Source organism: Thunnus albacares, chromosome 21 (genome assembly GCF_914725855.1).
Source record: "Thunnus albacares chromosome 21, fThuAlb1.1, whole genome shotgun sequence".
Taxonomy (NCBI): Eukaryota; Metazoa; Chordata; class Actinopteri; order Scombriformes; family Scombridae; genus Thunnus; species Thunnus albacares.
Window position 1 is genome coordinate 7,644,919 of NC_058126.1, and position 12,097 is coordinate 7,657,015.

The window sequence follows — 12,097 nt, forward strand, 5'->3', positions numbered from 1 at the left end:
AAAAATCTAAAAAATACTTCACGGCTCCCTTTGTAAAGTTCTGCTATCAATGTGATACAGAGGCATAAGGCCAGCTATGTGATAATGCATTTCAGTCCCCAAAAATTGTCAAAAACATGTTTCATTTCCTAAAATAAATGTAAAAACCTGCCAGCGGTCTGAGATTATTTCATCTGTTTCTAATATAATGTCCCAGTTGACACAGATTTTTATGACAGTGTCTTAAATTAAAGTAGATCCTCCTACTTGCCTCCGGCTTATATCACTTGATTCAACAAAAGTTTATTTACTTTGGAAACACGAGTATATTTCCTTACCCCGAGTGTCAGGATCTTTTTTTTTTTTTTTTGCTTATTTAAAAAAATTATTCAGCTCTAAATTTGATTAGACGTGTTTTTGTTTATTTAGGTTCTAGCGTAGCTGGGAAATGATCGAATGAATCGGCGTTCTACCTTCAGAGAGTTGTGGACGGCAGACTCGGGCGGGTAGACGATGAAGTGTCGTAGTGTGAAGCCGAAGCCCTGAGAGGTCCGGCGCAGGTGGAGCGTTTTGGGCCCCGGCCAGGAGAAAGGCTCCTCCTCTGCCCCCGGAGAAGCCGTAGCCGACGCCTCGCTCTGATCGCGCCCATCCTTCTGCTTGGCCTGATAGGGAGACAAATAAACAAAAACGTCAGTAGTGATTTTTGAAATATACACAGTAAGTAGAGCATATATACAGTTTGTTGACACGGAAAGAAACAGGAAAGGATGGTTACATTATTAAAGGGGATACACGTGCACATTTCCAGGTCAATATTTATATTCTGGGGCTCTACAGGAATATCTTTACATGATTTACAGTTCAAAAAACTCTTCCACCAGCTTCAGAGGCTACAAAAACAAACAGCAGTAGTCGGATTTTACTTCTTTTCTAGAAATATAAACTTCTCAAATACATCCGTACATGTTCAAGTCGAAATCCGAGAGCGGGCGACGTGAACAACCTGCAGAACAACCTTAGCATCAACTTTAGCATCAACTTTAGCAGTGACGGCTACAGAACGGACGGCTGTTTAAGGGCCTGTGCGCACAATCTGATGTCATCACAAGGAGGAAGTGAAGGCAGCGTTCAGAGCAGGTTGAAGCCCTGACTTTTGACTTGAAGGCACCATTTTTTTTTTACATATGTTTACATCATATTTTGTCCTGTTTAAGAAAGCTTGCACCATATGTACTTGGTTAACCAGATTACTCAATCTCATACAAAACAACAGCACCAGATTAATAGTTCCCACACTCTTTTTTTGGGTTGTGACATCTTAAAATAATGTCTACTTGTGACCCCTCGTTACAGATCATGATTTTAGTGTGCGCATGAGACGCAAGCAGTTTCATTTGAAACGAAAAAAAGGCCTAACAAAGTGATATTAACAAGAAAACAAAAGCAAAAGCTTGACAAATGTTAGAAAAATACACATAATATTGTGCAACGGGAATATTTTTTTTCCTCCTTTTCCCTTAAATCATCATCATCATCATCATTCCCCTCAGGTTTATCTTTTGGGGGGTCTCAACACCCAGGTTGGGGACCCTTTGCTTTAAATGATGCACAATGAAGAAATCTAAAAAGCATTCAGTCACTCGGTTCACCTCACCCCTGGTAATTACGTAAAGCAAAAGGGTTTTTTTTTTTCTAAAACAAAGAAAAGTGTGTTTTCACAGATGAAACAGCCCGTGGCTAAGCATAGATATTATAAATCAACCTGATTTAAAAACACAAGAAATCCCCTGTTGGTGATTCTTCACAGTTACCAGAGTTGGACTGCTTGTTTCTGCTGAATAACAAGGTGTCGTTTTTTTGTGGTGAAGGTCTGTGTTTTCAGGAACAAGAGGACAAAGTAAACAAGAAGGCTCACTGTTAAAAGATAGGTTTGTAGGGGTTGTGCGCTGTTGAGTAATACTACATAAATAATTCAATGTTTCGGTTCTTGACTACGACTTGAAGAAAAGGCTAAAACGTTTTTGTTTGAACGAAAGTGCTCGGCTGCTTTTAGAGCTCTCCAACTAAAATTCACTTCAACGTTTCATGTTTCTTTTTTCTGTCAGCACAAATAATATGGCAGGTTGCGTTTGTACCGGTGTTATCAGTGGAAGATTTACAAGTGTTGAAGTAGCACTGAGGACTCCTCGAGAACAGAGAAGCTGTTTCCTTTCTGCAATCACACAAACTCACAACACTTGTACATCATATCAAATGTCTTATTTTGTCCAAAAACAGACCCCAAACCCCAAAATATTACATTTATGGTGATGTAAGACCAAGAAAAGCAACTCATTTTCACATTTGTAAGCGTTCAAACAAGCAAATCTTTTGCATTTTTGCTTGAAAAATTACTTAAATGATTATTGAATTATAATAGAGCTATAATAGAACTTTGCTGGCTCTAGATTCTAAATTATGAGGATTTGCTGCTTGTTTTTGTATCATATATGATATTAAATTAAATATTTTGGGGTTTGGGGACTCTTGGCCTGACAAAACAAGCAATTTAAGGACTTTGGGCTCTGGATAGTTTTGACATTTTTCACTTCTTTTTGACTTTTCATGGTCTAAACAATTAATCGAGAAAATAATCTGCAGATTAATTGATAACCAACTGAACTCCTCTGCTACTGTGATGTCTCTCAACAGTGAGAATTATATCACATCCACTAGAAACTGTTGATTAAGACATCAGATGAGTGTCACCTACCTTACATTGGGGTTTTTTATTCATATCTACAGTAAAGCTTGTCAGCAAATACAGAAACACTTCATTACACTTGAAAAAAACACAGTCATATAATTGAGTTTTTGAATTATAGTTGACGTCAGTGACTACAATATCTGTCAAAATAATCAGGATTGTCATTTAAGTCATATTTGTACTGCCCCGAGCTTCACACAACTGTACATATGGCTTCAGTTATTGCACATTTGGGGCTTTGCAAGGCTATCTGGCGTGTTTGCATGATGACAGACTTATCTTCTACACTCCTACTGTGACTAACGCAGGATAAAAACAACCCTTAAACGCTGACAGCTTTAGCTTGTGTAACATTACGTTTATGCCTACATAACACAACACATGCTCCACATCGGCCGTGAGGCTCGGGGGGGTTTGAAATGTTCTACAACAAAAGCTGTTTATGAAAAGTGTTTTCGCTGACTCAGTCTCAAACAGCAAGCGGGAGATATAGTGAGTCGATCCGGTCTGTGATAATGATTCTCCCCGAGAAAAAACAAGCAAACACAAACATACAGAAGGAGCGCGAGTGGTCACGTCTCAGATCTACCGGGGAGGTTGCGTTGTGATGAAAGAATGATCAACATAACGTGATTTGTGTGACATAAATCGTGTTTTTGTCTTTCGGTGTTAGTAAACATAGCATTCAAAGTTAGCCTCTCCTTTGGCTCGACCAGGGCGAGCTGAGAGCAGAGAGAGAGAGAGAGCAGCGGCGGTCGAGCGAGCTAGAGAATGAATGAAGAGAGCGAGCAGCGCTAGCGAGAACAAAGCCGTTTCTAGTTCTGAAATGAACCAAGAAAAATAAGCAGCATATTAACCAATCATGACAATTAGAGCTGAAAGATTAGTTGATTAATTGACAACTACTTTAATAATCGATTAATCATTTTTCTTGTTTCTTCTTTGGATTGTTGATTGTTGGCTGGAACAAAACAAGACATTTGAGGATGTCTCTCTGGGCTTTGGGAAACAGTGATTGTCATTTTTCACCACATGTAACGACATATCAATTCATTGTGAAAATAGTCAACAGATTATTTGATAATGAGTATAATGATTGCAGAATAATTGCAGCCTTAATGACAATAATTGTTCATTTCAGCCCTACAAACTATAGGCTAATATTTTCTTTACAGTAATTATTTTTTGTGTTTAGAGTCCAAACATACAGTAGATGATAACATCATCACTCATAACACATAATTCACTTTAATTGCATTCTAAATCTCATTCTCAGATTGTTTTAATTCAAAGCCTTTCCAAAACAGCCCACAGCCCTTTCCTGGACTGCAAGCTATGCTGAGAGCTGTGCCGGATGGGGTTTTTACAACCCTGGCAGTTGCAACCGAACCGGACAGGTCAAGGTGAGGAGGCAGACAAAGCGGTCCCCGGTACTCCCCGGTTGGGCATGAGGTTAACTACCCCACCCTGGAAAATTTGAGAGTTACAGAAACTTTGACGAGTGAAAACCAAAATCACACACATGGTTGAAGAAGGTGACCCAGTGAGGGGGACTATGACGCTTCCCAGTCACACCTGCAAGGGCACTGGGAAGCCGACACACCTTCTGACGCCAAAGAAATTCATCCCTGTGGGGACCTGGAACATCAGAACCATGCTCCAGGCTGGCAAGGCTGCCATAGTTGCCAAAGAAATGGTGTGCTAGGCCCTCGAGAGAAGCATCCAAAAGCACAAGGAGTGAACAACACCAGAAACCCTCGACACAATCCAACAGAGGAAAGAGTTCAAAGAAAAAGTGAACTCATCAACAGACATGCTCTATGGCTTCTTTGAGAGAATATGGGAAGAGAAAAAGACCTGCCAAAGAAAGGTGACCTAAGAAAATGTAACAACTACCAAGGGATCACCCTACTTACTGTACCCAGTGAAATTCTCAACCAGGTCATCCTCAGCCTTCAGGAAGAGACTCCGGGACCAGCAAGCAGGATTCAGGAAAGATCACATAGCAACACTAGGAATCATCATTGAATTATTGTCTATTGATTGGAACACGTCTCTGTACATCAACTTCATCGACTTCTTGAGAAAGTGTTTGACAGCTTAGACAGGACAACACTGTGGCACCTAATAAATATGTAATTCCCATCAAGATCATAAACTTAATGAGGAACCTCATGCAAGTCATGCATGTAGACCAGCTCTCCCAGAGCTTTAATGTCAAGACAGGTGTCTATCAGGGATGTCTACTGTCACCATTCCTGTTCCTCCTGGCAATTGACTGGATCATGAGGGAAACTACTGAAGGGAAAAGAAAGTTGGACAGTGGACAATGTGGGAGCAGCTAGATGACCTTGACTTTGCAGATGACATAGCTCTCCTTTCACACACAGATACAAGTGCAGGAGAAAACAGACAGACTCTCACAAACTGCGACAAAATTTCACCCAACACAGCAAAGACACATGAGATGAAGATCCACTCCAAAATCAGCAACGTTATCCTCATGCACAGCACTGCCCTAGAGGAGGTAGAAGCATTCACATACCTTGGCAGTGTTGCAAACACCACCGGAGGGACAGCTGCCAACATAAAAAACAGGATCAATAAGGCTAAGGTGGTGTTTAATATGCTCAGGAAGATCTGGAGCTCAAAACACATCTCAATCAATATGGATCTGTGGAAAAGAACAAGCCAGGATCTCACTGATTTCCAAATTTGAAGGAAAAAGTGGAGTTGGATTGGAAAACCTGCCACAAATATCACCTGACAGGCCCTGAAATGGTCTCCCCAGGAACAGAGGGAGAAGAGATGTCCAGGCGGAAATGTCTGGGAGATCTCGAAAGAACCGCCAACAACCCAATGAGGTGGAAGACATTTATCAATGGCCTATGTTCCGTAGAGGAGCAAAGAGCTTAAGTCAAAGTAAAACAGACAGCAGGAAATATTCTCTGTTGAGATAGCAACTCTGCTCTCTCCTGCCGCTGTGAACTGTCTGAGCAGTGAGACTTCTGTCACATCCATCATCAAAGTCATGATGGAGCTGAACCACTGCACCACAGGGCGTGCGTTAGCGGTTAATACTAACACTACCATAGATGAATCCAGGCTACGAGAGCCTGCAAAAAAAGAGTCTCAGCCTCGACTCAGATCTCTCCGCAGGCTCTTCTCCTAAAAAAATACATCTTAGGTATGGATCCAAAACAAAGACTCCACCACCCCTCTCTGTCTTTATCCTCCAGGCTTCTCTATCCACACTTCTCCTCTTCTTGCCTGTCTGGGAGCAGCAGATGTAGAGGCCTCCAGAGAGAGAGAGAGAGAGAGAGAGGGATGGGTGTGGGCTTAATGGTATGACTGGTGAAATCACCACCAATACCCAGTGGTATGGGCCTGGAAGTGAGCAACAGTTCACGATGTAACAGAGAGCAGAGAGGAGGGGAGCTGACACAGTCCAACTCAGCTGTTTGTTTTGATTTCATGCTTAAAATCTAATGTATTATGCAATAGCTAAGCCATTTGGCACCAATGTCCTATGACTGAGACGCACACTCATTTTCCATCTCTCTCTCTCTTTCTATATATATATATATATAGCATGTTGAATTATCCAGTAAGAGAGGCAGCAGTATAGCACAGTGCTGCTATTGGTTCCCACAATGCCTCACAGTCATATTCAAAAAAGATACAATACTGTAAATTTGATCCACACAAGCTCACACAATTACTTGATAAATACTACTCACTTATGCATGCAATCTGCTCATCAAAACAGTCACCATTATGTGCACAGAGGGTTTGATCTGTGTGCTGCCATATGGTGCCATAGCCTGCAGGATGGTGCGTTTGCATGCCTGTTCCTGCTTCTTTATGCATATGAGATCAGAGTGAATTTGAATGACATTACTTGTTGACTCAGCTTTTCTCCACGGTGTTATTTTTATTTTTATTTTTTTTTTTTGTGTTCATTTGTGAGTAACGAGTCACTCCTGGGTGACTGACCTCATAGATCTTTCACTCCCTCCTCTCTCGCTTTTTCTTTCCAAATCTTTCTCCCTGTCTGACCACAGGCTTTAACATTAGTCACCCTTATTCCCTTAAACATAGGAAAATATGCCTTTAACTCCCTAGTTTGGTCCGGCACTGAACAATGACTGACTTCATCTGCTTCAGTCTCCGCACTACACAGACAGTAAAGGATTGTGGTGATATTTCTTTTTTTTTATTTGAGGCCACACCATATGGACTGTCGCGTATGTACAGCTGGAAAAAACAACGATATCGTCGTCTGACAGCATACGGCAAAGTATCATTCTGAGACTACCGTAGGGGCCAACAATAAACGAAACCTAAAACTCCAACGCACAAAGACACACTCACATTACAAAAGATATCGGTCAGTGAAACAGGACTACCCTGTCGCTGGAGAGCAGGATGACGCACACAAAATTCCTCAGACAGCACAACAAAGTGTAGCCGCCCTTAACCTCTTCTCCCCTCTCAGATGCTTCCTATGTAAACCTATATGCCTCTGCCAGACACTGATAGCGAGTCAGAGTATTCCTAAAAGCCTCTAAACTGCCACGCTTGTCCAGGAAGTTGCCTAGCACCTCCCCAAAAAATGTCAAAAATCACATGGATGCTCTCCATCTTTCTCATACATAACTGTTCTTACCCTAGATCGGACACAGTTCTTTCTGGAGGCTTCTCGTAGCCGAGCCCAGGACACGCTGCGGTTGGGACTGGTGAGTCCGAGTTCCACTTCTCCCCAGTAGGCTCTGGCCAAAAGCTGGAACCAAAGACAGTACGGCTCTGACAAACAGCCATCCACCCCGGCCAGTCGAGCCCAGGGACAACCTCCAGATGACGGGGAAGGAGACAGGGTGCAGCACCCTTCAGCGCTCACGTCCACATCCCGCAAGTCAGGGTGGTCCTTCAGAGGAACCGGCTTACAGCCTGGAGGTAGCCCGTTCCTCTGGGCTAGCATGGCATAGCCAAGTCTGAGGTGGTAGGACCAGATGGCAGAACAGATGAAAACTATCCTCAAAACCCGTCCACTTTCTGTGTCTTTCGGTCTCTCTTTTCTTCACCAACTCCAAGTAGTCTACTATAAGTTTCTGGTCGAGTCCATCTCGCTCCCTCTTTCTCCCTCAGTCCGCCTTTTACTGTCTGTTCTAGTCTCGGCTCGGAGAAACAGGGCTGTTCCTCTGGGCGTCCCACAGACACATGATGTTTCCACTCAGCCGAGAGGAGAGCACAGCGGCTGAGTGCGCTGCAGAGAGCCCAGGCCGACTGACTGACGCACCCACCCACTCACCACACAAAACTCTCTCTGAAGTATGCGCACACACACCAGGCAGCCTTAAGTGAATTCTCTTTCTCCCTTTCCTGTCTCCTCCATCGCCCTCTCTCCCTCTCTCTCTCTCTCTCTCTCTCTCCTTCTCTCTCTCTTGCTCCCCTCTTCCGCTGCCAGCCGTTAAAAGCTCCCCAACACACACGCTCTCACTGACAGACTCACGTGTCGGGGGCTAATCAATAAAAAATGAGAACAAATGAAAAGGAGAAGACAAGACGCACACACACAAGTCAAAGTTAAATATAAGGAATATTTGAAAAGTTTTTAACATAGAAAGCACAGGCGTGTTGTTATCTGCCAGGAGACGGGAATAACCTGGATTGTTTTCACTGCTGGTAGAAGAAGTCAAGTGGGGCTCATGCAGATAAGGAAGCATATGGGTTCTGTAAAATCTATAAGGCACAAAAATGTACCACCGACCCACCCACCTCCGCATGCCTGCAGCTCATCTGGCACCTTCAAAAGAACTAACGCTCGGATGGCAGACGTGGTAGTCGGCGAGAATACCAGCAGTTACATAAATGTATCCTAACTGTTGTCCAATATAACAGATATGACAAATCAAAAGACAGATGTTGGAAAAAAAAAAAAAAAAAAAAGATGATAAAACTACTATTTCATGGACGACTTCCTTTGTCAGAAGATAAAACATAGTAAAGTGCAAAAATTATATAATGAAAACAGTGACGTGGCGTTACAGAGTATTGTTTTTACAAGAGGGTTATTTATATAATTTTGCTGATTTGGCGGCGGTACGGTCCATGTCATGTGACAACAAAAGCATGGAAAACAGAAGACTGCTAGCAAGCAAACATGTACTTAAATGAAAGATTTGCAATATCAAAAAAAAAAGATCTCTCTGTAAATGTTTTATGAGAATTGAAATGCACTTCAAGGACACACACAATGAGTCTTGGTGAGTAACACTAAAAGTAAACATAACCATTTATACTGAGTTATCTCTACCTTTAATATGTTTCAGACCATCAATGATTCAACTGCTTCCAGGAATTATTGGTTTACTAAGATTTCTACATGAATGTGATGAAGCAGTCACAATGTTAATGATTTCACAAAATATGTTAGTATTATAAAATGATTTCTATGGAACATTTTTCTTGGGGTGGACTAAAACGACTGTACTGAGACCATTTGAGGATGTGGTCTTGGTTTGTTGGTAGGAATGTGATCCGACCTCGAGCCAACCCGACTACAAGGCGTTTTCTGCGAGTTTGAACTAAACAGCTCTTGTAGACAGTTGTGCTTTGTATACTGGGAGGCAGATGAGTGAAATCAGCAGTTGCTAGCAGCTAGCCGGTGAATGAATCCTGGTCCAACTAGCGAAGAACACTGTATTTGGCCAGAAGACCTTCCTTGGGACTTCCCGATGGACTAACCAATGAGCAGAGAGAACGTTCTCTGACTTGTAGTGATGCGTTTTGGTTCCCTTGGATTTTTCTCTGTGTGAATAGAAACTTATCCACTGATTTTTAACCAGAGCAAATAAACTATAGGTTTGAAAACGCCCTTAACACTGCTCACACCTACTCTTACTCATACAGGTGTTGTCACTAACGTTGCCTGATTAGAGCTTGTTTTAAGTTTGACTGGCAGCTCCCTCAATCTTATGGTTTTGTTGCACCTGTCAGGGCAGGACAATTAACCATATTATTATTGTTATTAGTTCATAGTTAATACTAATTCCCAAACATGGCTCCACCCGACTTCAACTTCATTTGAGCTCTTATCAGTAAGAGAAAATGAAATTGAAAATGCCTTTGCAGGTGTGGCTGTGCAGGGCCTTAAAGCACAGCCAAATAACACAACAATTAGAAAAAAGATCATAATAATCTACTTTCAGAAGTCTGAAAACGATTTACTTTCTTTTCTTCTGTGATAAACAAGCTCTGACATGTTCTGACTGTGTTAAGACACCAACAGGAATCATGTAAAAGAGAGGCGAAGTCTACTGGTAGAAACCTTAAGACAAACTCTAGTATGTGTCAGCGTGATACCTTACCTTCAACCCTCAGGACAATGTGCTCTGAATTAGAGCCTAAGCAAACATGCGAATCCAAACAGTGAAACCACCTGCAACCAACCTATTCTCCCTTCACACTCACTGCGGTGTGTTACATAAGAGGGCCGGCCATGCCACAAGGGAATACCTCCTCAATCTTTAAAAAGGTAAACAAACTCCAAAGAGGCTTGGCAACTGCCTTTATTCCAGGACCGGTGAGATGATTGGGAGCCGGATGGGTTCAGCCCTGATACCTTTTTTTTCTCTCTCTCTCTCTCTGGTAGACAGCAGGGCCAAAATATCAATTTAATATTTAATCATATTTTCATCTCAGAGCTCTCTGGAGCGTTTGTGCTGCTCCAACAGCAACAGCAGGGATTTGTGCTGTTACATGGCCCCGTCACTAAACGTTGAATCCATCTTTAGTTCATTCTGAATTTAAACAGCTCACTATACCTCCAGGAAGTTGGACAGATTGTCCCGTAATCATAAGCGTGCTGGTTCGCCGCCGGCATCAGCTAATGCATGTCCGTCAACAGCCGGTGTGGTTTGTAAAAGTCGCTTCGGATCAGGTCGTCTGCTAAATGGCGAAAACGTAAATACCGGTCTATTTTGATTCTGAGGATTATTTGCCATCCGAGACAGCAGCGACCATGAAAACAACATCAGGAACCCAGTCGTGGAATGTTCCCTCTCAGCATTTGGTTATGAGCATCTTGTTACCACATTCACTCAGCTCAATATAGCATGTGGTATTCCGTATGGAAAAGATGGCAGAAATAGAAGCCCAGTTGAGACACTTGACAAGCAGAAGCCAAAACAAGTATTAAATGTTACAAGAATGGTTATATTTGAGAAGCGTACGTGGGTCGACTGCGTTATAGAAAGTGAATCTGTGTGTTGCTTCCGTCTTTACAAAAGCATTACAGGTACAGTTACCAGCTAAACAATACATCTTACCTCCACTCATGCATTTCAGACTGTTATAGTGTTTCAAAACACATCATATATGTCTCGAAATTCCTGTAAATCTAAAACACATGATAAGGAAAAAAAAAAAAAAAAAAAAAAAAAAAAAAAGATCCTGAGGCAGGAAACTTGAATGGAATTCCTGTTGGCTAGGAAGTGGATTTGGTGCCATGCAGACACAAAAACTAGACATGCCGCCCAGAAATATTATGCCGTCGTCGTGGCAACAAACCTGACCACAACAATGTTAGCCACTGGACTGGGGTGTTCTCTGTGGTCGCTCATGTGATTTCATGGTTTGTGTGTGTGTGTGTGTGTGTGTGTGTGTGTGTGTGTGTGTATGTGTATCAGTGGATATAGTGTGAAGGAGGTGATTTGACTTCCTCTCACTTCCTCTGATCTGAGAGAACACCGTTATCCTGTCAGATGTGCCACACGTTGGAGTTCCTGATATGGCTCGATGTGCAAATACAGAGAAGAAAAAAAAAAGTGAAAGGAAGGATTTGTGTGTGTGTGTGTGTGTGTGTGTGTGTGTGTGTGTGTTCTGGATTTAGCTGTGCGCTCTGTTTGTTTTACTAGCGGCAAAACTGGGTCGTGTTTTAATGTTTGGGAAGGATTGATAAAGCTTTAAAGGATAAGTCGGGTCATCTCAGGTATTGAAGTTGCAGAGCGAGGCGAGCGGAGGGGTCACGTTCTGGTGTGTTCATGAAGGAATTCACCTGTTTACAGAGACGTGACAACAGACATCAGAAGGCTTATAATTTACAAGACTGCAGCTAAAATTGATCTTCTATTACTGATTATTCTTTTGTTTAACTATTATAAGTTAATCCTTAAAGGGGACATGCACATTTCCAGGTCTATATTTTTATTCTGGGGCTCTACTGGGACTGATTTATAGTTAAAAAACTCCTTATTTAACTCATACTGGCCCTTTATGCAGCCCCTCAGTTGAGCCTCTGTCTTTTTCTGGTTCTTTACTCAAAATATAAACTTCTCAAATACATCCGTACATGTTCGAGCAGAAATCCGA

At 42.1% G+C, this 12,097-nt stretch overlaps 1 protein-coding gene across 2 annotated transcripts in view; it reads right to left on the reverse strand.

Moving 5' to 3' along the window:
* LOC122972436 (rho GTPase-activating protein 21-like) overlaps positions 1 to 12,097 on the reverse strand; it is an 87,331-nt gene that overhangs the window by 41,175 nt on the left and 34,059 nt on the right. Inside the window, exons 1-2 of one of the 2 annotated variants that reach the window (XM_044339542.1) lie at positions 7,395 to 8,000; positions 453 to 641 (exon numbers count right to left, since the gene is read on the reverse strand). In XM_044339542.1, coding sequence (XP_044195477.1) covers positions 453 to 641; positions 7,395 to 7,706 — 501 coding nt within the window. In that variant the 5' untranslated portion in view covers positions 7,707 to 8,000. Of the gene's footprint in view, positions 1 to 452; positions 642 to 7,394; positions 8,001 to 12,097 lie in introns of those variants that run through there. The other variant, XM_044339543.1, reaches the window with a different exon arrangement.